Source organism: Passer montanus, unplaced genomic scaffold, assembly GCF_014805655.1.
Source record: "Passer montanus isolate IOZ18808 unplaced genomic scaffold, ASM1480565v1 scaffold44, whole genome shotgun sequence".
Classification (NCBI taxonomy): Eukaryota; Metazoa; Chordata; class Aves; order Passeriformes; family Passeridae; genus Passer; species Passer montanus.
The window spans coordinates 1-27,258 of record NW_024369262.1 but is presented as its reverse complement, the minus strand read 5'-3'; the positions used below and the strand labels follow the sequence as shown (position 1 = coordinate 27,258).

General features: G+C 40.3%; 1 protein-coding gene across 3 annotated transcripts; it reads right to left on the bottom strand.

Moving 5' to 3' along the window:
- Positions 1 to 460: 460 nt before the first annotated feature.
- On the bottom strand, positions 461 to 24,783 carry LOC120507712 (zinc finger ZZ-type and EF-hand domain-containing protein 1-like). Of its 3 annotated transcripts, none has more exons than XM_039720717.1 (23): positions 24,386 to 24,780; positions 24,000 to 24,138; positions 22,913 to 23,078; positions 22,184 to 22,446; positions 21,046 to 21,218; positions 20,326 to 20,473; positions 19,629 to 19,768; positions 18,938 to 19,215; positions 17,668 to 17,842; positions 17,001 to 17,133; positions 15,821 to 16,017; positions 15,061 to 15,180; positions 13,973 to 14,161; positions 13,518 to 13,618; positions 12,885 to 13,020; positions 11,552 to 11,911; positions 9,536 to 9,679; positions 8,492 to 8,660; positions 6,547 to 6,645; positions 5,642 to 5,807; positions 4,827 to 4,977; positions 3,934 to 4,005; positions 461 to 3,452 (listed from the first exon to the last, which is right to left on the bottom strand). In XM_039720717.1, the coding sequence occupies exons 1-23, from the start codon at positions 24,461 to 24,463 to the stop codon at positions 3,378 to 3,380; spliced, it is 3,672 nt and encodes a 1,223-aa protein (XP_039576651.1). In that variant the 5' UTR covers positions 24,464 to 24,780; the 3' UTR covers positions 461 to 3,377. The 3 variants fall into 3 exon arrangements, with proteins under 3 accessions (XP_039576651.1, XP_039576650.1, XP_039576652.1); XM_039720716.1 differs by lacking the exon at positions 3,934 to 4,005 and adding an exon at positions 4,274 to 4,345 and having other exon boundaries at positions 24,386 to 24,774; XM_039720718.1 differs by lacking the exon at positions 3,934 to 4,005 and adding an exon at positions 4,274 to 4,345 and having other exon boundaries at positions 3,378 to 3,452; positions 19,629 to 19,765; positions 24,386 to 24,783.
- Positions 24,784 to 27,258: the final 2,475 nt, after the last annotated feature.

Here is a 27,258-nt window from a genome sequence, read left to right as displayed (position 1 = left end):
AGCCAAACCCAAGGCAAACAACCTTTTCAATTAAACCCACTGGAGCAGGTAGGCACAAGCACCTCTGCTGATAAACATCTCTAATTACAATCAACACCTACTCATACAAATCTCAGCTTTACAGGAGACATCTGAGGCCTCCAGACGTGTGTTTCAGGTCTCAAAGTAAATATACACAGGCACTGAAACCAATGGATATCCAAGGGAAAACTGATTTTTTTAGGGTAAGGCCACTGGAATGTAAACAGCAGGGCTGGAATTTAAGAGATGACTCCAGAAGTCTGGTTCCTGCATAGCTCAATGTAATATCAGATATTTACCAACCACATGAGGACAAGCAGGTTTGCTTACAGGCATGGAAAATGAGGATTCCTAAGAAAAACCCTGGATCTCACTACAAACTCCAGCATTAAACATTCAGCGAGGAGAGGAGAAAAACAAACAAAAAACAGACACCGTGTTGTACTTTTTTTGATTTTATAGAATTTTTACAATATATTTCTCTTCATTTGCATATTTTACCCACATCTGTAGCTTTCTTTTTACATGTTGAACTGAACTGGAATAAATCTAAAGGTCTGATATATTTTAAACAACTGATAAAAATTGCAAAGTAGTAAACCCGTAAGAAAAGAAATTATAAAACTCTCATTTTTAAGTGTTTAATGAAAGCAAGTCAAATGTATCATTAGGAACAATATGATTTGTTTTAAACACATCATAGGTGATTCAGGCAGGACAACTTTTTTAGTTTTTCTTATATTAGGCACATTTTTTTCAGCATACCTGTTTTCCAGACAGTTTTATACAATTCAATAGCATCATTCACATCCACTTGGAACTTCTGCATAATTTTTAAAATGTGATTGATCATGAATATTCATTATTGGTATTCTATTCCTCTTTCTTTAGAGCTACCAGAAGGAAAAAAAAAATAATCAGTGTTTCTTGTCTGTTAAAAAATCCATAATTAATGATTTGAGTTATAAGGCAGCAACAGATTCAGTGTCAACTCAGGTCACAGTCCTTCAGTTCCATCTAGTGGGTAGAAATTATATTTAGTGGACACTGTTCCTAGACAGTTCCTTCAGGGCAAGACGACTGACTCACGAGGCCAGTCACTGCTGGTAGAGTAAGTTGAGTGGTAATGCCTAGCAAGGAGTTCTGGCCACTCCTGTGTCATCCTTGCAGCCTCATGTCTTCATCCAGAAAGCAAAAGGACAGTCCAACAGAAAAAAAGTGACTGTGACAGAGCTGTGACAGGTTCTATGAATGGTTTATTTACAGTCTTCAATCCCTGATGTGAGAAAAGAAAAATCCTTCTTTGAGTGACGGGCGATGTCAGCACAGCAGATCCATGATTCCTCAGCCATGGGTGCCCACAGAGGCAGTGAAGAGGAAGTTCCTCCTGCTCCAGAGAAGCAATTTCCAAGTGCTCACCTGCCCCATCCACGTGACTCCCTACCATCAGTTTAGGAGCATCTCCCCTGCCAGGATCTGTTCCAGCAATGACAAGTGTGAAGCAGTTGGTTCCCAGGATCTCTGACAGCCCTGCAGGGAGGCTGCAAACTCAAACACCTTGTGTGGGAACAGAATGATCTCTGCATTAAAGGTACACCACAATCTTGATAATTCCCTTCCCATCCTGATGTCTTTAAGGAAATCAACTCATGATGCTCAAGGAGGGCTTTCAGAGCAGCATCTCTCTGCTTCCTTTCAGTCTTTCACAAATATTACACTTTTCCTGAATCCTGGCATTCTCATTTGCTAAGAGAGCCACTCCATTCCTGAAAGCATGCTGCTTCTTGGACTTCAGTTTTAAGCCTTTCAAGCAGAATAATCCCATTCTAAATCAGCACTTGCTGTGCATTCACTTGGTTGAACAGAAGTCAAAACAAAACTCTACAGCACAAGAGGCCATCAAAAAAATCCAAGGGATGTATTACTGCATGTTTCCCTCTCAGAGGGAGATTGGGCCACCCTTAAACTCCAGCCCCACTGAGAAGACCATCAGTTCAGAGGATACTCCCCAAAGCAGGGCGCCTGTGCACTGGTATTTGGGCACCACTCAAATTTTGGACAAGCAGGGTCAATAAATACATTTCCTTCTGACAGAGCCACTACTTCACACAACTTGCATTAATTTACTATTAGAGCTTTTGGCTGCCTTTTTTTTTTCCATTCTCCAGTGTTGGGGTAAAGAAGAAAAGAAGAAAATATTTAGCATTAAAAGTAATCTGAATTTATATTTGACAAGACCAGCTCTACAAACTGTGCAATGGTACACAAAATACACCCCCAAATATTTCTGTGTTCTTTTTAACTCTTTGGAGAGGGAATAACCAATATAGCTGTGCAGGAAGAAAGCCAATTTATTGCAGCATAGAAGGTCTGCAATTCACTCCATGCTCACTAAGAGAAATGTGGTTATTGCTCTGTAAGATAAGAGTGGATTGATCATTAACCCCACCCTGAGTGCTGGGAGTCTGGGTTCCCAACATTGCCAAGAAGGACCTCCTAAGCCACTAATATCAGAATAACTGAAGGAAAAAAATGTCTTCTCATAATTTCTTGTAAAGATGTGATTTTTCAGAATCATGTAGGTTCTTTAGGTCTTCATATCACCACTGCCTTGTGACTGAAGGCCAGCCTCTGCTCTCTGCACTACAATAATGGGCTATTTGGAATAATACACTGGAGATAAAGCAAGGTAAGAACAGGTGACCCAAAGAACAGGAGAAACATAAAGCTCTTGCACAAGGATGCTGTGAAACTGGAATCCTTCAACTACTTTGCAAATCAACCACAATTTGTTTTACAACCTGTAGTTTAGTAAGAATTGAAATCCTTTTCCTTGGGAAGTAGCCTCCAAAGCAAAAATGACAGGATCCAAGCATGGACCATTGCTGGAGCAGCCACCAGACTCTGGTTTGCCTGTTCCACTCTGCAGATGTACAACAGACACTGCTGATGGCAGCACCCCGAGTTCAGCACAATTTTCTGAAGCTGACATCTTTCATGGATCAAGTTTCCTCAGGAGCAGATGATAGAAACGTGGGGGCCTTCCATTCTCATACTTCAGCTACCTTCTTTCCTTTACTTCCTCTGAATAAAAAACAATATTGTTCTGTTTACTCTAACATGCTACAATATGTGCATACATAACTGTAGGCGACGCATGAGTTACTTCAGGATGTGCTTTTTCATTGAAGTGAGCTGTTACTTTTACAAATTCTACATCAAGGTGGAAGGAAGGAAGGCTGCAGAGTGCTCATACACTGAAGCTGAAGGAACTTCTCCTGAATGGAGTTAAGATGTTTGTTCCCATGTCCTATGGACAAACTACTCTATCCCATGCACTCCGGCCTGAGCCAGTATTAAACATTCCAGAAACTTGTTGATTTGTTTGGATAGTTAATGGCAAGGCTGATAGCAGCAATGTTTTTCAGGGCCTAGAAGAGAAAAGGAAAAACAAAGTCACACCAAATATTCTCCTCAAGGCCAAAGCGTAAAGAAATCATATGAAACTAAACAGAAATAGAAACCTAGAATCATGGACTGGTTTGGGTTCAGAGGGACATTAAAGATCATCTCATTCCACCCCCTGCCATGGCAGGGACACCTTCCATTATCCCAGGGTGCTCCAAAGCCCTGTCCAACCTGGCCTTGGACACTGCCAGGGATGGGGCAGCCACAGCTGCTTTGGGAACCCTGTGCCAGGGCCTGCCCACCCTCATGGGAAGAATTTCTTCCCAGTATCCTAGAAAAGCATTTGTGCAGAGTTCACTCATAACTTTCAGAGGCCTGGCAAGGTACTGCAATGACCAAGCACATTAATATCTCTTGTATAAACTCCACTGGGCAATGGGAAATGATCCAGTGTCTGCCACAAAGATCCCAGACCCTCCCAGCCCCGGGGCTGTGCAATCCTACCTGTGCTGTGCAGCGATGAAGATGATCTTCAGTATTTAAGGCAAGCAAATACTCCTGTAGAGATCCAAGCTCCTGCAGCCAGAAAACATGCAATGAACACCAATGTTTCTACCAAAGGTGATATTCTACTAATTAACATCAAAATGCTGATCACTAGAGTCCCCAGGAACCAAAGGTCTCAGAACTGCACTCCAGACTCTCCCAAACTAGAGCACAGTTTGTGATCACAGAAATGAGCTCAATTTTATTAATATTTAAAGTTCAAAACCAACTCTATGAAAACCACATGCAAATACCTTTAAATTAATACCCTCCCAGCCCCGGGGCTGTGCAATCCTACCTGTGCTGTGCAGCGATGAAGATGATCTTCAGTATTTAAGGCAAGCAAATACTCCTGTAGAGATCCAAGCTCCTGCAGCCAGAAAACATGCAATGAACACCAATGTTTCTACCAAAGGTGATATTCTACTAATTAACATCAAAATGCTGATCACTAGAGTCCCCAGGAACCAAAGGTCTCAGAACTGCACTCCAGACTCTCCCAAACTAGAGCACAGTTTGTGATCACAGAAATGAGCTCAAGACATATTTAAAGTTCAAAACCAACTCTATGAAAACCACATGCAAATACCTTTAAATTAATTATTAAACCAGAATTGCTCTCAGAATAAACAGTGGCTTTAGGGCCTTAATAGTCATGACTATCACTTAAAGTCCAGTGATGGATAAGGTAACAGAATTCCCCTCTAATTAGAATTTGTTGCCACACTCTTTCACTCAAAGTTGTTAATGTTTCTGTAGCTCTGAGGGATAAAGGACAAGTGAATTTAGTGTAAAACTCTGTCATTCCCAGCACTGAGGAAAGGAGGGATAGAAACACAGGAGCTGCTTACAGTAACTCTGTTTTCTGTCACAAAGAAGAGTTCTGCCAGTGCACGATGAAGAGGAAGGAGGATACCAGGCTTGGCCGAGTCATGACACGAGTTGTTTTCCATGTGGGTGAAGAGCTGCCAAAGTGGCTTCAGTAAGGTGAGGTCACAGTCCCTGAGAAAAAAAGTAATTTTAATGAAATTGTGATGCAATAGTGAGTAACCACCATGCCCATTTCTGGAAATGGGGAGAGGAAAGCAAACCAAATCAAATTTAAGAGAACAAAACCATACATTTGTGACAGTTAACAATAAAAAATAACCACTTTGCTAAATGTTCTTGCATCTAGAAATACTCATGCCATATATACATAAGCTTAGGGACACATATCTCTTCTAAAACTCAATTACAGGCTTAGTGGTACAACTAAAAACAATAATTTGGAAGCTATTTACTTTACAGAGAATCAGATCATCACTTTACCAGGTTATTATTTCATCCTTACCTTAATTCTGCAGTATAACTAATACAAAGAAAATAAATTTATTGATAATTAATTGAGATCTACCTTTGTTCTGATTTGTGATGATTTTTTTTCTTTACAATAACATTTGAATTATATTTCTTTAAAGGCCAAGAAAGAAGAGAGAGTAAAACATTTCTGCTATCAAAGCAGAAATGATCTCAAAGCTATCAAGCACTGTAAATTGCATCGAAAGACAAATTAAGAAAACCTGCTTCAAATCACAGGGGTTTTTTTGGTTAAAACAGTATCAGCTTAGTGCCTTTCTGTTGCCCTGGCCTTGCCACAGTGCAGGGTGTGGAGCAGGGCACTCACCCCTGGCTGCTGCACTGCACGATCTTCAGCAGCAGGTGGATGGCCTTGAGGCGCTGGTGGCCGGTCTGGCGACACGCCACTCCCACCTGCCACTCCCAGATCCTGGCCAGAGGGAGGTGAGGAATTACCCTTTCCTCAGACAGCATCTGCTTCAGAATTTCAAACCCTGGGGCAAGGAAAAAAGGAAATTCAAACAGCTGTTCAGTTTTGTAGGGATGCATTCTGTTCATATAGTCAAGTACTGCAAGCCAGAAATATTGAATTTAAATGCCAAACAAAACTCTGAGATAACTCTAGATTACATCCTGACGTGGCAACTTTTTCCTGAGGTAAAACTCACATAAAAATTGGAAAGAATCATATCCAAAATTAAATTTTTGCCCAAATAAGGCAAACAAAACACAGGCCCTCCCTATTATATGACATGCAGTAGAGTTTTGCTGATAGCAAATAATCCATCAGCCTCAATTTCATTAAAAATATTTAAACTCTGAAATAAACTAACAGAACATCTTATGCCAAAAATTAGACCCAGAGCCATCCTATTTTAATGGATAACCACTTTGGAAAAATGCAATTACCATTATTTCTGTTTCCAGTTATGGCATCCTGGAGTGTTTACTAAATACTCTGTGTAATTACTATAATATAATGAGATTTTGCATGCAAATTACATCATTTTAATGGCAATCTCCAAGTCTCTGTGAAGATTTTGTGTTTCTACCCCAAAATCACAGGAAATAAGATGCATCAGCTGAGTTTCAATTTGAACAAAACTGATCACATTATTTCTAAGACACTGAATGCAAATTCTAAGTCAAGGAAAAGGGATAACCACAGGTCTCTCAAAGCTCAGCAAAATGACTAAAAAAGGCCCTTTTCAATAGATTCTGAGCATCTCTTACCTGTCTGAAACCTGCCCAGATGACCTGCTGTCACTGTAAACTTATAACCCCACTCAGTGTTGCTCATGTCAGAAGTGAATCGGTAGTAGAGTGTGTCTCCTGTGTGCAGGGAAGGAAGAAAGCCCACATTATCTTCTGAGTTAGTTTTGCCATCTCAAATACAATTTAAATGAAAAGTTAATGAAAAGTAATTAATTAATCCTAGATGTCTTCATTTAAGAGAGGTGGTCTTTTGGTTTTTGGTAACTATGAAACACAAAGAACAGGAGACAAAGAGGAGGCTGAAGCAAAACTCACAATAGTTTCCCCTGTCTAAAGATACTGGATAGGAAGGATAATGTCTTTTACATCTTTGATAATTAAATATAGGAAATTAAAGAAATTCCATGTTCTGCACATGTAACTTCACTTTTCCCATTGTGTTACTGGATCAGTTATGATTTATGAAACAAGAACCCTGTTACAGGCAGCCAAGTTCTTTACAACAACACTTGAATTCACTGGACAAAAGGTTTAAAATATTTGAAAGTAAAATTATTACACCTCAGAAAATTAAACTGAACATTTTTACTCCAAGGAAGAAAACAAACTTAATCACTTAAAATAGAAGGACTATCAAAAACATTTCACCACTAACAATCAGGCTAAAAACATTTCAGAGGTTTTTTCCATTGTGGCATCTACACCTTCAGAGATAAATCCTGGTAGTTAGCTGTAACTACACAAAACATCTTCTGACCTATTGTGTTCTATAATACTACAGCTGTTAAAACTTAAAATAACCTTCTGCCCCATGGAAAAGCCTGGGGCTAGATTTCATCGGGAAGCAGAATTTTCAAAGTTTCATGAACAAGAAAAATTTTGAAAACATTTTTTTAGGATTTAAAATGAAATATCTATAAAAGATTTTGCCTTTTTATCATGAAATGGAGACAGTGTTCTCTCCTACTCTTAGGAGAAAGCACTTCAATCAAATGAAAAGCCAGAAGCCTTCAAAGGTCTGGTTTCAGCTAAAACCTGCTGGAATCAAGAGCCTTAATCCAGACAGCCTTGGTTGGAAATGAATTTCCACAAGGTGAAACTCAAGTTTCACAGCCAAGGCTGCTCTAAACAATGAGCTTCAAAGTTCAGCTCCTTGGCAAATCTTGGCAACTATTAGGGATGAAAAAGAAGACAGACAGAAGTTCACAAAAATCTAAAATATTTCTACAGAACACACATCTGCTTTTAACCAGCACCTTGTAACCCAAAACCAGCACCTTGTAACCCAAACTGGTTTGCTAAGAAAGTTCCTAAATCTCTTTACAGGTGCTGACAATCCTTGAAGTCAAGAGCTTCCTGCAGTGCCCCAGTGCCCAGTGGGTTAAGCCAGGTTAAAGTCAGAAGCAGGGGACTGTGCAGTCCAGGAGCTCTCTGGCATTTGCTCCTCACTGTGCTCTCACAAACGTGCCTAGAGAATCCAGAGTGCAGCTGGCAGTCAAGCCCTGGGTTTTTTCCAGCTGTGGCACCAGCTGGAGCCGAGGTGCTGGCACTGGCTCTCTTTGCTCAGAGCAGCAGCAGAGCACGGAGACAGAGATAAGCATATCTTTTCTTTTTTTAAATAAAAAAACGTGCTTCCTGTGGAAAGTAAGACAAGGCATAAACAATGTAAGTGAATATCGTGCAGAACAAGGACTGTGCTGGAACAGAACCAAGATCAAATTTGTTTCCAGTAGCTGAGTGCATGCTTTGACTGAGTGGTGGAAAGAAAAGGTCACAGCACAACAACAGATAAGCCACTTTGCAGAAACAAATGCGAGAGCAGCACGTCAGAGCAAACTCAGTGGGACAAGGAAAGGACTGGCTTTTTCCCTACACATCTCAGGAACATCCACATTTAAGTCATGAGGAGTTTCTCCCAGGAGTCCCAGCAGTATCCTGCACACCCTTGAGCAGTCCTGCTCACCTGGAAGCTCGAAGTCAGTCCATTTCTGTGGAGACCCACTGAAGCTGTGCCGATCCTGCTGGAAGTCGCTGCTGCTGGACATGAGCAGCTCATCACAGCCCTCCTCTGTGTTACACTGCGAGTCAAACTTGATGGAGAGGTAGATAGCACCAGGAATGTGAACTTTATCCTGAGAAATAAACACAGCACCTTTGTGTCCTGTCACACTGTACTGCCCATAGCCCACTTAACTTTCACCATACAAACAAGGGAGATATAAAATATATTACAGCATCTCTGTGAGTTTTTTACTTTGATATTTTTACCCTGAGCTAATTTAACAAATGTAAAGCATGGCTTATTGTTCACATTAGCTGTTAAGCATGTAAAATGAATTGCCAGCAATGCTTTCTTTTTTTAAAAGCAGAAATTGTTGCTGATATTGATCTCGCTGCCAGAACCTAAGGCTTATATGCATTTTAAAAATGAAAATCAGAGGAGTCAGAGCAGCAGGGAAATTAAAAATCCCAAGACTGCCCAGAGGCAACAATTACTTACCAAACTATATCAGAAAAATGCTATCAAACAGTATCAAGAGAAGAAAATCAGAAAATGTTTGTGTCAGGGAAAGAGTCTAAAATGAGAAATACAAGAAAAAAGACACCACTCCTACTTTCATCTAACAGCACAAGGACCAACTGGAATAGGCCAACTGAAACAAATCTTTGGAAGGAAGGGTAGAAACATTTGATCATTAAGGCCTTGAAACCATTTACAAATCTGATCTACTTCAAATACATGCACAGTAAAACCATATAAGTTATGCACTTTTCATATGATTGAATTAGAATTACATTAAAGTGCCTGATTGAACATATTTCTTTGCAGGGCAAGGCCTGAACTATCAGATTCAGCCTTTTCCAAGGAAAACTGAGCAGATTTCACAGGTGCTCCAAGCACAGAATTCAGTCCCACAGATACCCATGTGGAACTCTGAGAGGCTTCTGCTCCAACCCCTGGGTGGTTCCAGCTTCAAGCCATGCCTGTAACCCATGCCTGCCCTACCTCAAAGTTGGTATTGTTGTTGTAAGGATGCTGAGACTCCCTCATCTGCACAGCCATCCCTGGCTCCTCCATGAACTGACAGGCTGTCAGGGCCATGGTCCCCAGCATGCTCTCCTTGCACCCATGCAGCACTTTCTGCAGAATCTGGGGAGGAGAAATGTCATGGAAATATAATTTGCTGTCAAAAGAACATTTACAATTGTACATTCTGATAGCTGACATGAGTCATGTTAGCCACACAGTATTTTGGAAGAGGGAACCAAGGAACCAGCAAGTAGCAAGATAAATTCAGAAATTATGCCTGCAAGTGTCATCTCCATAAGCACAAAAGATTTCACTCTGTCTTCTGTTCTAGACCTTTCATTCTTTTTTTGACAAAATTATGACAGATATTGGCCATGTCTCTTCACAACTGCTAGAATCAAGGCTAATCCATAAAGTAATTAACAGGAAACTGAAGCTGTAATTAAGTGAGATAAACAACTTTGTTAACATCCTAAACAGGCTCCTTTACCTTCTATACCCACAGGTTTTGATTTTAATAGAATATGTCATATATTTTAGCCTTCAAAAACAAAAAAAAAGTACAACACTGTGCAGAAAGAAGAAATTATAAAGTATCAATGAGATGGCTGAAGATTTGAAAGCAGCAGATGCAAGTCCCGTGTGTTTAAAACTACCCAAAAATGCCCTTTAATCTATCAGGGCAGACTAAAAATCATTCACAACCACCCGAGTCACCCTTTTTCTTATTTTTATAACAGTGCAGAAAAGCCCTGAATCCAGGAATTCTGTTACTTGAGGCCCCTCCATGTCAGAGTAACTCATTAAGGCCATGTCATCACCTACCATCTCCTAACTCCTCCTACAAAATGTCAAACATCAGCTCAGGCCTGCAGGTTCATCTCCAAATCCTGATTTCTTGGGAAAAGGAGTTTAAAAACCTCCTTTTTTAAAGACAGCATGTTCCCTGAATGCACTCTTTGCCCTGCACTTGCAGAACAACCTAAGACAAAGGCTAGTTATTTGCATTTAATATGCCTTAATAGATTTTATTCTATCAGTTCATCCTGCCCTTTTCTGAACCCATTAAAACACCCTGGGGCAACAATTTCCATGACTTACTGTCAAGAGCCTGTTCTTTTGGTTTGTTTTGGACCTGCCACTTATTACCTTAATCTGACACTCCTTTGTTTTCTTACTGGGAGGGCCAGTGAATAATACTTGCTCTTAAGTTTTGCATGCTATTTACTGCTTTAAACCTACAGAGAAAGAGGAACAGACTTTTCCATTACTCCTTCTCCCTCAGTGCCTCACAGGGGAAAGATCCAGAATGAAAAAAAACAGTTGGTTTCTCATACTGAAGTTATTCCATGGCTGTAATAATCCCTTCCATTCTTCTTCAGGCCTCTTCCAGTTGCACTGCACCTTATTTTTATTTTTTAATGGGATGAGGGCAGTCACTGCAGTCCAAAAGAGTGCATAGTATTGGTTCAGTGGCATATCAATGCCTTCTACTTTATTTTTCATTCCCTTTTTGAAGATTCCCAGCACTTGATTTGCTTTGACTGCTGTGAAGCCTTGAGCTGACACTTTCATTACAACATTCTATTATAATTCCAAGATCACTTCCACCACCAGCTCATCAGTGGAGGAGCAGGTATTACAATACAGACATTGAGATCTAAGAAAAAGCAGCTTTTAAAAGGCACTGCCAATTTTACCAATTTCTCTATATTACCATCTATATTGTCTATTTTCAAACCAGACTGCCTATTTTACCAGTTTCTCTTTCATAACTGAAAGAGTTCTCTCTACACTGCTACTTTTTCCATTTTCTGTTAACAAGATCAGCACATCAAGACACTGACAGCTTCCAACTGTTTTTTCAGAACTAATTTAAATTTTGGAGTTTCAATTTAGTTGAAAAAAGGAACTGCAAGTACTTCTGTTAGTCAGAGTCTCGTGGCATATGGGCACAGGTTTTGTTCACATGTCTAAGTGAAATCCACTTACTTTTTCCCACAGCTGCTTCTCCTCTAGCTGCATCAGCATGTCCAGGATGTATGTCATATGGGCTGGGCCACTGAGATCGAGGATTTCCTCATTTATTGCCACATCATCAGGCCACTCAGCTAACAAGGATGCCAGCACGTGCCTGGCATACAGAACTGCAATGGCCTCATTGACACGATACAGGTAGTCCCTCACAGCCTTTTTGCTCCTGGAGTCCAGCTCCTTGTGCAGGAGAATGGAACTCTTGGTGCGGCGCTGCTTGGCATAGCTGAGCTGCAGGTCACTCTCTGTGTTGGTGATGAGTTTCTGGGCAACAGGATTGGTTTCTTCTGTTGCTTTATCACAGAGTACAGGCTTTGACTGCAAGAAGAGAAATGCAAGTTTGAAAACAGGCTGTCAGTAATTTACTGCCTTATGTTTGGATATCTGACTGGTCAAACTGCAAGCTGAATTTACAAATGAATTTGTCAAAAACCCCACAAAAGTAGGATTTCTCACATAGCTGTAGATTTCCTGAGAAACACTGTTTATGTCTACACACCTCACTATACACTGATGCATTTGTGGAAACAGCAGTCAGAAATCCAACCAGAAGTGTTAACTGAAGCTCACCTACAGAGGTAGAGCTACCAAGTGCCCTGAAATGAGGCAAGCTGGGAGGGACTTTTGGAGATCACTTACTCCAAATTTGACTCAAGGCTGAGATAACTTCAAAATCAGGGCTTTGTCCAGTTAAGTTTGGACAATTTCCAGGCGTGGGTATTTCACAGCCTCTGTATAAGCTGTTGAAAGGCCTATCTTTTTCTTATAATTTTGTGAAACTGCTTCAGGAAGCTCCTTCTCCTTTGCAATGCAACTGATAAACAGTTGTGCTGACGCCCCACAACCAGGAGTGAGCCCTCAAAATAAAGCAGAGCTGTGGGACCCTGCAATTGAATGCAAAACCCAAAGCTTGCAAGTGTAGTGTCTACTTTACAAGATCATTTCATTGCTTCCTTGTTCTGCTGAATGTACTGTAAGATAACAATGATATGCTAAGACAGTAGTAGAGCATAAGCTTACAGCAGTGAGATACAATCTCTTGTGTAAGGGGAGGAAATTACAGCCTGCAATCACAATTTGTTCTCCTGATATGGAAATCAAGTTCTTTCACTTCCTTAAGGAAGGAATAACAAGGAAGAAATACTTGCTTCTTGTACCTGCTCATTCACTCATTCATTTTGACATAAAACATTGATAACAGATTATTTCAGATGTACAAAAAAAAATTCTCAGGCATGAATGCCAAAATAGATTATTTTCCAACTGTTGCTTTTTGTAGAGGTGTCCATACCAAGCAGGGCAAGATGATCATGTCTGTATCCACTGCCTTGGAGCTCTGCTCCTCCAGCCTCAGGCGTTTGCTGGGCTGCCACTTCTGAGCCAGCGTCCTGATCCTCTCGTCCGTTGTGATCACATCCCCATCAAACCTTCACAGAAAATCAAAAATACACAAATGTGTTTCCAAAGCAATGCAAACTCAATTAGGGCAATTAAATGCAAATTAAATCTTCCCACCTTCTGTTTTGGAAAGATTAAGCTATGCCTATTTTTGTCATGTTAACTGTTCCAGTGTTTTAACAAGCCAAAGGATTTTAATGTTACAAAATCACTCATTTCTGTGAGAACATGGTGTCTCTGTGAGATGCTTTGAGTACCAGAAGCCACATGTGAGCTCTTGACTCAGTTCACAGAATTCAGAGCCACAGTGGATCTTCATATGGGAGCTACCACATAGAAAAGAGCATGTGATGTGTTTTAGAAGATGGTGACTTGCTTCCATAAATACAACTTTGCAGGAGTTTATTTCCTTACTTTTTCACACATGAAAACCAAATCTTATCCTTGGAAGAATTTCTATCCAGCACTGAGAGGATTTTAGATTTTCACCCACCACTTTCTCTGCTGGACCCAGAATTTCACATACCTCTTTTGAACTTCCAGGAAAAAAGATTCTGTTCTTTTCATCTGCAGCTCATACATGGCTCGAAGAATGTGGAGAGGTGCATTAAGTGCATCATGTGTCATCTGAGCAAGGAGCAAAAAGAAATTAAAAACCCTCAAAAACACATCAGAGGGGGAAAGGAAAGATTGAATTTCTTTAAGGATGATCTAAGCATTATTTCCCACTTTGTAGGTAGAGAATTAATGAACTCAGTATCTGGATTAATAATAATGAGAAGAATTTAGCAAAACACTGTATAATGATTTTGTAGCATTCATTACTGTAGTTCTGTTTTGTTTTCTTTAAAGAATGATGCATTGCAATCATAGACCCATACTCTATAAATTTAGAAGGAAAACAACCATATGAATAACCAAATGTTTTATGCAACTAGCAAATGCACATTTACCCAAAAGAAGGTAAACTAATTTAAATACCAAGAAGCATATTTTGGTGGCTTCATCCAGGCCCTCCAGAGGATCAAGTTTGTTCTGCTCTGAGTCAACAGGACCAACAACAGGCTGCTCCACATCCTGATCTTGTTCCCTGTCTTCCAGCTCAGTATCCTCCTGTTCAGCCAGGGAACTGATATCTTGCTTTGAGGAATACAGCATTATTGACAAAATCTACACAGAAAAAAGGTAGCATATGGTGTGACAGCTGTAGGTATTATTACTTTATTTGCAATCAGCATCTTAGAGGAACATTGTCAGACCTGGACAGTGCTTAACACATTATTTTACAAAGAAGCACACCTAAAAATAAAAAACAACCCCAAAACACAAACAAAAACCATTTCCTACTTCACTAATGAGTTACACCTTCCATGCTGCTGCAAAGACAACTTCAGTGATTAGCTGAAAGTGCAAAGGAAGTTGAGAAAGTAATTATTTAACCATTTCAGTGCATCAAAGATTTGTAGATTCCAAGACAAAAACAAAGCAAAGGTGACTATCCCCAGAATGCCAGTGATGCCCCTACACACTCTGCTCCCTTGAAAACAGCCCTTTGGCTTCATCACAGTCCTAAAGATGAATTAACACAACTCCTGCTTAAGACAAAACATAAGTAACAGTTGAACCACACTTATCTTTCAGCAATTAACAACCACTGTGAAAGAATATGCCCACGTGTGCATTGATCTCCCCACCTGCACTGCAGCAAAACCTTGTGCAAGTCATGCCTTTCTTTGAGGTTATTTTGTAAATTGAAGAATGGAATTCTCAAGAACAGTCTAAATAAAATCCATAAAACAATCTGAGTAGGTGAGTGATGTCTCATCCTGCAAATTGTTTTCCAAATAAAATCAGATTAGTGAAAATCAGCTCCTGCTTTAAAGAATTTAGTCTATTATCCACAGGATTATGATGGGCAGAAGGAGGCAGATTCAGGGATACAGTTAAGTGACCGTTTTTTTAGAGACTAATTAGAGATAATCTTGAGTCCCCAGGAGGGCAGTGTACTGCCATAACCTTTCATGCCACTGTGTGAAGCCTAACTTTTTACAAAATGTCACTTTTCTTACCTCCAAGTCTCGGAGAAGCCAAGTCTTACTGAAGCCAGTTCCTTTGCTACACTTCTTCACTAGAAGTTTGAGTAAACCAGACTGAAGAAAGGCAGACTGGATCTCCTTAAAGCCATGAATCTGCACACACAGACACACACACACACAAATAAATAACTAAAAAAGGAACAATGCATCACAGTGCTTGTGAGTTCTTGTCACACAGCCTTGGGTGAATTTCCTGCCCAGATGAACTACACTGGGAATCTTTTCCTTTCATTTCCCTAAAATAAAAATCCTCACTTCAGATCCTTAAAGATCCTGCCCAGATGAACTACACTGGGAATCTTTTCCTTTCATTTCCCTAAAATAAAAATCCTCACTTCAAAGCCCTTAAAGGTATCATCTATGATGTGCACAGAGTAGTAACTGAGAATCTGTTTTGATTGACACTCAAAAAATTTTTTTAAAAAAATTCCTCTTCAAATACTTCAGGAGTGAGAAAAGTGAGCTTCACTCCATAAAATGTTACCTCTAGGAATTTCTTCCTGAGGTCTCCTGATTGGCTGGCCCCCACAGAGGAGAAGCAAAACAACTCTGCAGCTCAACAAAAGCTATTGAAAGCCCAGCAACATTTCCAACCCCCTAGAGAGTGGGAATAAAGGGATCCAGCTGTGACAGAAATGCCCTTGTGGCAATTCCCCAGTGGGCTCAGTCAATACCCTGCAGCACAGGGTAGAACATGAATTCTTATTTCTCTATCATATTCTGTGGCAGATACCTTCAGAGTTCTGTACAGCCCCTTCAGAGCCAGGGACAAGACCCAAGTTGTCTCCACTGCCTCAGCATAGCTGCTGTCCATGCTGGTCTGCAGGAGGTGGGTGGAGATGAGGACAAAGTGCTGCAGGTACTGCCTCAGCTGGGTCTGGGAATCACTGCCTTCCTGCTCACACTTCTGAATCAACTGATAGTCTTTCACTACAAGAGAGAAAAAACACAATTCACTTGGATCACATCAAAATGTTGTAGAGTCATGTCTTAGTAGATATGAGTAGGCTGAGATATGAGACATCCTTACATCAATCATGTTCTAATAAAGGTCTTATACAGAAATTATCTCAGATTCCCTGAACAGTCAAGAAAGTATTTAATTTTTCAGTACAAGTTCAAAATCCCCAGGTCACTCCTGGCAACAGCACATATTTGCACATCAGCAGTACAGTGTGCAAAGTAGCTCGTGTTGTATTTTACAGTTAAAATGGGGAAAATTCTGACCTGCAATTGATATAATGAAATAAATACTGCTGATCTTACTGTTTAAAATGTCAACAGTTAAACAAAAAGAAAAGCTTTTCTATTCAAATCTTCATTGAATATCAAAAAGTGGTTTAGTCTGTTGATTTTTCCAAATGTCTTTTACACAAATTCAGTAGTCAAATCTTAGGACAACCTTTGCTTTATTAACTTCACTATATTAGGCCATACAAAGAGAAAAGCCCTTGCTTCTAAAAACCCAACTGACTTGCTATATATTAAATATTTCACTTGGTCTCAAATTGTAGGAATATCCAAACTGTTTTTAAATTAGCAATTTTTCTAAAACATTAAGCACAAGTTAGTAAAGGATAAGACACAAGCACTACACAAATCTGAAACAGAAACAACTACTACATCTTCATCAAAAGCCTGTTTCTGAGATTTCTCAATCAACAGAATGGTCTCAACAGCTTTCTAAATCCTTCTCTTAATAAAAATAATTGAAGTAATTACGGCAGAAGCTTCACAATTTGGCAGTGACCTGCAAGCAGAATCTGGTAACCTATGAGCAGAAAGTCAGGCAACTTACTAACAATGGAATTCAAACTCTGCAGACCTGCACAGTGGTCTAGTTAACATTTGCTTTTAACAAACTGTAAGGAAATACTCTGTGATTCTCTGATAAAACAAAAATGTTACAGAACCTGTTTTTCTCTTTCGGGTTTTGATGTCTACAACCACTGCCCTGTTTTTCTCAGTGAAGTGCTTCAGGATGATCACATTATGAGGCTCATTAGCATTGTCCATGTACACAGAACGAGTGCCCATACACAGCACCTGGAATGGCAGCACAACTTCAGTTAGGATTTGGAATACTTATTTACAAATACACAGCCATGTCTTATATTGGTTACATTTGCTTATTCTTGCCATTGTATTTTTTAGCTGAACCACTGTTTGATGCCTGGTATTTGCTGGTTTTTAGAAAATAGAAGTTGAATTCTATAAAAGAAATGTCTACAACAACCAACTTGATGTTCCATAGGCAATGTATCAGCTATGAACATCAAGATGGAGAATGGATTGTTTTGCTTGTACAAAAGTCCTTTTAGATACTGAAACAAATAAAGCTGGTTTGCTTGTAGCAGTTATAAGCAACATCCAAAAAATGCGAGACAAAACCAGCTCATTATTCTTCATTAGATAAATGTTAATTGTGCACAAGTGGAAAGATGTCAACTCTGACACACATCAGATTTTGAGAGTTTAGAAAGGCTGTCTCCCATTGCTGGAATCTGTAGCATTTAGAAAGAGATACTTAAAAGCTTTTGTTTCCAGTTTTGTTTCCTTTAGGACTGACAGGCTACTTACCTCAGGAAAGCCAACCAGCACCAATAGAGTGAAGATGTTGGTGTGCTTTAGCTGGAAGGGCAGCTGCTTTATGCAGTGGTCAGTGAAAGCAGCAATGACATGGTGCCACTGTGCAGAGGAGTTCAGAGCCCGCAGGATGTCTGCCATGGAGCTCGCCCAGTCCAGCCCCACGCGGCTGCAAAGCAAGAGCAGGCTGCTTTAGGAGGGCTGACTGCACACTCTCCTGAAGCTATTCCTCCTCAAGACAGCAAATCACTGATCATCTGTCACAGCTGCAGCTTTCAAATTGCTACAGAACTGTTTTTGCAAATACTTGAAACTTTCATCCCAGTGACACATGAATTCTGCTTTGTTTTCCACAGAGCATAAATACTATTCTGCTTTCTGAAAGGGTCTACAGGCTCAAACCAAAGTGTGCCTGAACATTGCCACTGTTAACTCTGAATTTTAGTTTAGAACTCAGAAGTTTCTGTTTGCATGGCAGCAAGAGGTTTACATCCCATGTTCTCGACCACCTGCTCACTCTCTGGATCACACAAATAACCTACAGGGATTGGTCTCTAACACTAAAGTTAGTTTTTGAGAAAATCCTTTCCCTCAGCTTATGCTTTGGATATTCTCAAATTTTGTATGCTTTTCATAAATTTTAAAATAATGAAAACAATTCCATATGCTTTCCTATTTGTTTATGAACCCTCCCAGTAAAACACAACCACAATAAAAAAAAAGTCACATTTAACAGGCATGACATTAATCTCAGAATGCTTGAGAACTTTCTCAAGATCTTCTAAATCTGTTGTTGTTTATAGTGAAATTGCTGTTTCCAGTGCAATTTCACTATAAAAAACCTCTCTCTCAAGTACTCTTACATAGTAGGGCCAGATCCAGAAGTCAGCACTGGTGATAGTTATGTGACACACCCTCCTCCTTTCCCAAGTTACACAAGGGATTTGTAACAATGTGAGAGAATGAATGGCACACAAAAAGTAAAGGACTGTATTTTTGGCTTTCCTCGTAGCTTCCAAACCTCAATTCCTCCTCCATGACATGCTGTGTAGGTAAGCACAGGAAATTAGGCCATTCCTCAGCAGCCAGCCTTCTGGAAGGAAATCAGGATTCCCACTGCAACAAAGGCTGCAGGTGCTAAGCCCCTTCCATGGCCAGGTACATTAATTACCTTTCTATTAAAAAGCCTCTATGTACAAGGCATACATGAAAAAAAAATTACTGTTCAGCAGAGATTAATTGATTGAGTTAAAGTAAGAAGCACCTGTCTAAACACACAGCTCCCAGACTGAACAGAAGATGAGTTGTCTTCCATCCTTCTGGCACTGTAGATCCATCTCCTGGTACAAACAAATTATGTTTGGCTGAAAGGATTTTAGTCACAGCAGCATCCACTTCTGCAGGCATGAGCCTGAGGATTAACTGGCCCAGGAGTCCCAAGGTTAAATGGTAAGTTTCATTCAGGTGGCCAGCATTTGAGATTACAACATGAAACATCAGTGGAAGTATTTGTTCCAGGTTGATCAGAGACATTGTGGAGCCCTGTGGAGAGAGAAAAATCTCAGTGAGGCAGGGAAAGAAAACAAGATTTTTAGTCAAAGTCAGCACATACAAAAGCTTCTATTCTGAAGGTCTTTCAAATGGACAGAAGGAATGAGAAACTACATTCCTACTTTGGTTATTGGCCCTGGCATGTGAAGCTAAACTGAAGACTTAAACTCTGCTAAACAGTTAAGACTCTACTTCACAGATACATTAAAATTCCATTCCCTCTCACTTCACCCAGGAACAAGCCCTTACATTCCTTAGTGATGTCAGTGTCTGAAGACATTCTAATTCACATTTCATAACATGTAAACAACATGGGTCCATATCCCACATTTAATTCCTGTGAATTTTATTCATGTTATTTGTGCACATAGAAAAAAAAACACATGGAAGGAAAAAGAACTAACTGATTTGAAAGGTGGTAACATAGCTGCCAGCAACCCCAAAATCCTCTTCTGAGAGCATTCAGCAAAAACTTGTTCCTGGCTAGGTATTAAAACCTTCTCTGTTGGTTTTGGGGTTGAATCCTCTGAGACGGAGTCACCTGCTTTGTAAATAAAAACAAAATAAGAAAATCCCCTAAGTGACATTAAACATAAATAAGTCATAGCTTAATTTTTATAATCCAAATCTAAAAATAAATAGAAATTATAAAAAAGAATTATTACAATTTAAAAATAAAATCTTTTTAGAAGTGTATAGAAACAGAAGGTAATGAAATTTATACCATCTAGTAAAACATATAAAGGACAGTGCTAGACAGAACCATTTAACTTTCAAAATTCTTACAATCCCAGATTTAATTTTAACAGGATAAGACACTTATTTTCTGGTTCCAAGTGCATCAGAACACACAAGTGTTGTGTTAGACCAACAGTGACTATTATCTCCATACATGGATAAATACTTGTGGAAATCTACTCTGATTTCCAGACTCCTTTAAACAGACTGCAAGGCATTTGTTCAAAGCAATGTCTGGCAGGTTTTCACAAAGCAGACACAGACATTAGAAAATATGCAAAACTGAATTAGGAATAAAAAAGACAGCTGTTTGCAGATGAGTGGATGTTTCTGTGACAGAGAAAATAAGAAATTATGTTTTACCTGTTGCAGGAACATTCCCATCCACAGACAAGTCTGACTCTTGTCTCACAACAGCTTTCTTTGCAGAGACAGGTTTGATTTCAATTTCTTGTTTTCCTACTTTATCTTCTGCAGGAGACTGGATTTCCTTGTGAGTATCTCCTTTCCCCTAAAAATAAAACAGAAGTATTAAAAGATTAAAACAAAATGGAATACCTGCGGGAACAAGCATGGAAAGAATTCAGTCATCTGCACTTTACCAACATTTTTCTTTGAGTATCAAAACCTTCTAGTTAAGAATTTGTTGATGTATTCATGTCTTAAGTTTCCATACAATTAAATTATGTTATTTTATTTTGCTCATATCTCCCTGCATAAAACTATTACATTGTAATAGTTTTAAAAACTGTATAAAACTGTAAGAAACTCATAATAATACTCAAGAGTGCTAACAACCAGGGACATAACAGCCCTTTCACAAAGAACAAGACATGCCCCTCTCCTGTAACCCTTTTGTGAAAATTCAGAACTTTGTTCAGTTCAGAACAAGAAGTTTTTGATCAGCCAGATCTAATGAAAAAAACAACTGTCCCCTTTCCCCCCAGCTTTTACCTACAAATGAAATCATTACTATCCCTTATTTCAGTCCCACATTCAGAACAGGGTGTTTAAGCACCTGAAGATGTTTATTATCAGATCACATGTCTGATATCAGGGGTTCTGGAGATAACAGCTACTTACACTACGATGCACCAAGGAGCCTGTGCTGCGTTTCTCATCTCTTCCCTTCCCTGCTCTATCACCAGGATGACTTTTTGGAGCACTGTCTGTGGGAGGACTGCCTGCAACAGTGTCATTCTCTGAGATGGACTCATCTTCTGGTAACATGCAGAGGAGAGCTAAATTTTTCAGTCCTGGGAGCAAAAAAGTTATGAAAGTTATTTAGCTGTTGAGTGGCAAGACAGACAAAAAGCAGAACTGAAACACTTTAAAAGAGAACTTCAAACTACTTACAGAATTCTTTTGAACATTAACTTAATCAAAAACATATTTTCTATCAAGCTCATATAATTATGTAGTGTCATTAAATACTAGTGATGGACAGATGGTGACATCTTCCACCTCAAAGATGCCATTAGGTAGAGGTCTTAATTTAAGAAAACAGTAGAGTGTAAATTATGAATAGCAAATGACGTATGTCTTATTTTTCAATTTTCTGACCACCTGCACAACAGAACTGTATACTGTAAACAGATTAATTAATGAGTATGTGTAAGTATTTGGTGGTGGTGGTATTTCAGTTGTATTAGAGCTGCTCACAAAAGCTACCAGCACCTTATTTGAATTTTAGTCTAGAATTTTTGATACATTCAAAATAGGTCCCTATTGTATAACCCTACTTTCTGTAGTAGGTCTTTGTTCACAGAAACCCCTATTTCCAGACAAATCAACACCACTGCCAGAAATTTATACCAGAAACACAGTTTAAAATCTCTTCCCATGAGATGCAGAACAAAAAACTTTTTCCACCAAGTTATTTGCTGTCCTTCAGCTGTCAGTGATACATTACAAAAAGAACATGAAGCTGTATTGACTGATCCCTTTACAACAGCTAAGATGGAAAAAAAAACAACCAGAGACTTGCCAAGTTGTGTCCAATGTTTATGTAAGCATAAAATTAGTTTTCTCAAGCACTCTATTTTCCATGTTCCAACGACCCTGAACGACACTTGTTCTACATTTGCTTTCTACATAAACAGTTATTCTCAGTGAAGTACACAGTAGCTTCCCCTTTCCTTTGGAAACTTTCAAGTCAGTAACCACAGACATTTCTGACACTTGTAGAAAGCATTGTTCAGAGCAGGAGGAGCTGACTCACCTTTTCCGTGCTGTGCTTTCATCAGGCAGTCCCCAATGAGCTGAATGCACTGATGCTGCAGAACTCTGGCATGGCTGAGGATCTGGGGATCCAGCTGCTCTCCTTCTACTTCCTCCCCATTTGCCAGATCTGCACTGTAGAGGGTGAGGGCAGCAAAGAGCAGCCAGGAGTAGTTGTGGACGTAGGGCTGGATGAGGCGCTGGCGGTCACTGATGCGGATGGTCACCATGGGGTACACTGTGATGCTGTGGGTGGGCAGGTGGCTGCAAGGACAAGGGACAGTTTTAGGAATGCAGCTTTTGGTTTTCTGCTAACCAACATAGTCAGTCAACACTAACTATCTTCAGAGGAAACCACTTGAAACCCAACACATTCCAGAGGTTCAAACTGCGGACCAGGGTTTTATGACCTCTGGTGTCAAGCACTGAAAACTGTTTCCACAGTAGGGATTGTCTCTTCTCTCCTGTCATACAGGACTGGTAACTCCTTCTGCAGCTTTCCTAGCCACATCCAGAAAACAATTGCTACCAAGTGACTTCAGAGGCTGAGGCAGCTTTCCAGACATTTTTGCCAAACTGGTCCTATCTTTGTTTCCCCAAAGGACACCAAGGAGATGTTCTGATGTCAGACACAGCTTTATAGGAAGCACAATGAGAATGACTGATTGTATTTAGCTACTAAATACTGTCTTTCTGCCACATGGGGGAAAGCAAATCACATTTTTAATACCTGTCAGAGTATTTCTTTGCATGATAGCATCCATAGCAAAGGTCAAAGTCATCACAAACATTGCAGTTCATTCTCCGACCTATGATAACTCCTTGGCAGTGATCACAGGCATATTCCATGTTCACCATTTCATGGTCATCCTCATGTCCTTCAGGTTTAACTCCACCTGTAAAGAAAGACTTCCCTGTAAATTTTTTTGACAAAGGACTTTTCCTAACTTCAGGTTCATATTCATACTAGGGAAAGAACACTTAAACATTTCTAAAGAACACAGAAGAAAAGTGTTTGACTTTATTTTGTGTACAACTGTCCTGGGTTTCAAGATGTGAGTAGGAGTGTGTATTCTATTCCATCTGTTAGAGGTGGGACAGTTATCTTCTGTTCACTGGACCACCTGTTAAAACCAGGTGGGGCAGTTTTCTTTATCTCTTCCACAGCCAATCCTCCCTCCAGGAGATTTCTGCTGTTCATGGCTACTGAGTGTCCCTGCATGGCTGATCAAATTCCAGCATCCCATGGGGAGATGCTCCGCCCAGGGCAGGAGCCAAGCATTCCTACCTGGATACAATCTGTGCCTGGAACAGCACAGCAGCCTTTGCCCACTGCATTTCCAGAGGAGCAGCTTTCTCCTGCCCTGCATTCCCAGAGGAAGAGCAGGCCCATCTCCAGCAGCCCTGGAGCTTCAGAGGAAAACTCCCCCCTTGTGCAGGATCCCTGCTCCAGCAGAAGCACAGCTGGCACTGCAGGAGGGCTGAGCCCCCATGGGATGGAACTGTGCCACCACCCTGACCCACAGGGCTCAGCTCCTGCTCTGACTCTGGCAGTGTTGTTTTGTGTTAGTGCATTTTTCTATTTTTATTTTCTTCCCTAATAAAGAACTGTTATTCCTACTCCCATATCTTTGCCTGAGAGCCCCTTAATTTCAGAATTACAATAATTCAGAGGGAAGGGGTGTGCATTTTCCATTTCAGGGGAGGCTCCTGCCTTCCTTAGCAGACACCTCTCTTTTCAAACCAAGACAATAACTTCCAAGATACTGTTTTGGTTTCAAATACAAGGTTTTGAGGGGTTATTTAATGGTTCTTACCAAGGAAACAGGTTTTACACAGATCCATGTCATTGCACTGCAGACAGCGGTAGCGATGCCACGGTGCGATTTCGTCACAGCCATCACAGGAAATGTCCACGTTTAACAGGTCACAGTAACGAGCAACAAACATGTGCATCTGCAGCAATAAACCAACACAATTTACTTGAGTGTTATTTCTGACTTTGACAATGCTTCAGACACGAAGCAGAACATTTCCCCTGCCAAAAATGAATCGGGATATTTTAACATTCTAGACTCTTGAAAGTCTACAGAGATCCAGCTAATAAAAATTAACAATAAACCAGACTCCTTTCTGCCCTTTAGGCTTTTAAAGGACTCTTATTTACCCCTTCTGCAGGTAAACATACAAAACATGAGGTCACCTTTCTCTGCTTCTCTGGGTCAGCTTGAGCTATCTTTTCATACCAGGTCTCAAACATTACATCCTGACATTCATCCATCCATTCACAGTTTTGCTTGTAGTCTGCAATTTCATCTTCTTCACTCCACTGACTAAAAGAAAAGCAAGCTTAAAATTAAGTTTGAATGCTATCAGGCTTCCCCTTAATAAAGCTTTACTTTTTAATGAAGAACAAAGTGCTATAACATGGTAATAAAAACAGAATTGTGAGAAACCCCATTCACTCAGCTAATAAATGACCATACAGACACCTGGTTCTTGCTTCTGTGACATGTTCTTAAATACCTGTGGGGATCATAATGCAAAAATTAGGAAAATCTACTCTTACAAAACAGCTTTTGGAATGCTGGCAGATCAGATCAAACGTTTCAAGTTTTTTTGGCCTTCACATTTGCTCATGTGCAAGTACAACTACTATAAAATTGCCATATGAAGGGTGTTAAAAACATTTGACATTAATCAAGGCAATAAACAGTATTATATACCTCCTGCTACACTGCTAAACAAGCAAAGTGTTCCAGTAGTAATCAGGTTAACATTAAATTCCAATAGTTTTGCAAAAACTATTGAAATACTGAAATTTCAATATTAAAATATTGAAATATTATTGCAGAATACAGCAAAAAAAAAATAAATACTTCAGATAAGCCCTTGGATACTGTTAGGAATATAAATAGTAATTCGTGGAGAAAAAAATAATATATAAAAATATATATGTGAACTGGGAAGAGAAAAAAGGGGGGGGGGAAATCTTCATTCCCTTTAGGTTAAACAGGATGACGAGATCGAGATCATGAAGCCGCAGCAGATGGACATCTCAGTATTTGCATCCGAAAAGAACTCTAGCTGCACCAGGGACGAGCCCAAAGACACCAAGGTGCTGATGGCCCAGACAAGATGCCTATCTGTGGAGATCAGAACCATCAACACTTTGAATCTGAATACCAGATTCCGGGAACCAGAGAAATGGACCATTCCACCCCCGGACGAAGCTTTGTCCAGGGAAAGAAACCACCTTGAATATGAAGAACTCAGAAGGAAACAAAGACTTTCTGCCGCAGGCCAAATAAACTGTATAAAAACTGCTACCTTGCAAGCAGTAGGTGTGGATGGGGAGGTCTAGGTACCAGTTGGTCCTTTCCTCACGTTCACCCATATCACTTCCCGGGGGTGATACGCTGGCCGTTTTGGTGGTGGCTGTTGAGACTGTTTTTATGGTCGCAAAATAAATTTTATTTTTCATATTTTTATTAAAATTGGCTAATTCACATTTTTTATTTATAACCATATGGTGACCCCGACGTGATCTGGTAAGGATTCCAGGGTTCCCCTTTCAAAGTCCGGGCAGCGCCCCGCTGATTTTCAGCGGCCGGACAAGATTGGGAAAACCCATCGGAACCAACCAGATAAAAACGAACTTTTTGTAGCCACAAATTTTACCACAACCAAACGGTGGAACGGGCCCAGAGCTCTCGAAAGCGGAGACAGCTCTCCATGGAAGCCAGCTATTTTTACCCGTTAAATCTACGTGCACGAAGACTCCACACGAGAAAAGGAGCCGTAAGTATCGCGGGGTTGGGTGGGAGAGTGGTCCAGTGTGTGTGTATGTGTGTGTGTATGAGACGTGGAATTTTCACGAAGCGAGTGTGGACCCTGAGATCGCAGTTCCGTCCTCCCGCAAGGGAAACGGTCGGTCGAAGGGGAAGCGAGTGAAAATCCGAGCAACACACACACTTGAAGGCCCGGGAGAAAAAGGGAGGTGAGGGGGGTTTCTTCGGAGACACACACATACAAGAGCCCCACATTGGGGGTCTCTTGGACCACTGGCTGGGTCAGGAGGAATGAAGAACCTTGCTGGATCCAGGGAAAAGGTACGAGAGCTCACAAAATTGCTAACTGAAAAATCCGTGGTTCGGCTCTCTGCGAGATCGATAAGTTAGCAAAAAGTCTTGTTTTATTTGTGTGTATACCAGTAAAAAGAAAAATAATAAAAAGCAGTTCTGCAAGTAAATAGGCCTAAGGAGGAGAGTAGAACATGAAGTTAAAGAAAAAGGAGGGTGTAGGAGCAAGCGGCGCATCCTACATAGCGGGCTAAAATCAGAGCACGGTAGCACCCCCCTCCCCCCTGCCTGAGAATTAAAAAGCTGCAGGGTTTTGGGGTGGTTTTTTTGGGTTTTTTGTTTTTTTTTTTTTCTCTTGGTTGTTTGCCTCAGGCGAACAGGCGGCACGGGCGGGCCGGGGCCGGCGAGCGGCACAGCGGAAAGGGGAGGCAGAGATCTCGGGCCAGGGAAATGTACAAGTGCCCGAAGGCTCGGCGAACCAGCCCAGAGAAGCGCGGACTAAAACTGCAGTTAAAAAGTTGTTTTAAAACAACTGGAGCAGAGTTTTAAAATGAACAGAGCATTTCAGCTAAAATAGTACACAAGAGCTAACCGACAGAAAGCTTAAAAGTGTTCAAGTGCTCTTTTAAAACTGTTAAGTTGCTGCTTTTACATTACAGAAGCTTTTTGTGCTGCAGTAGTAGCTGCAGCTACCTCTTAAAATTGCAGAGATGCTATAATCAAAAGGTACAGATGTAAAATAGAATTGTAATTTGTAAGAAAAAGCCATCTAAGTCCTCAGACCCAGGACAATTTTTGTTTTCTTTTAAAGAGAGAGCGGTAAAGATAGAAAAATCATACTAAAAGAAATACCAACGATTTGTTTCTCTCCCTTTCCTCTCCCTGCAGTTTAAAATCTGTAAATTTTTGTAAGATCAGACTGGTGAATGTACGGATTAGTAATGTGAATAATAAGTTAAAATCTGGACCAGGTGGCAGAAGTTATGGTTCTGCC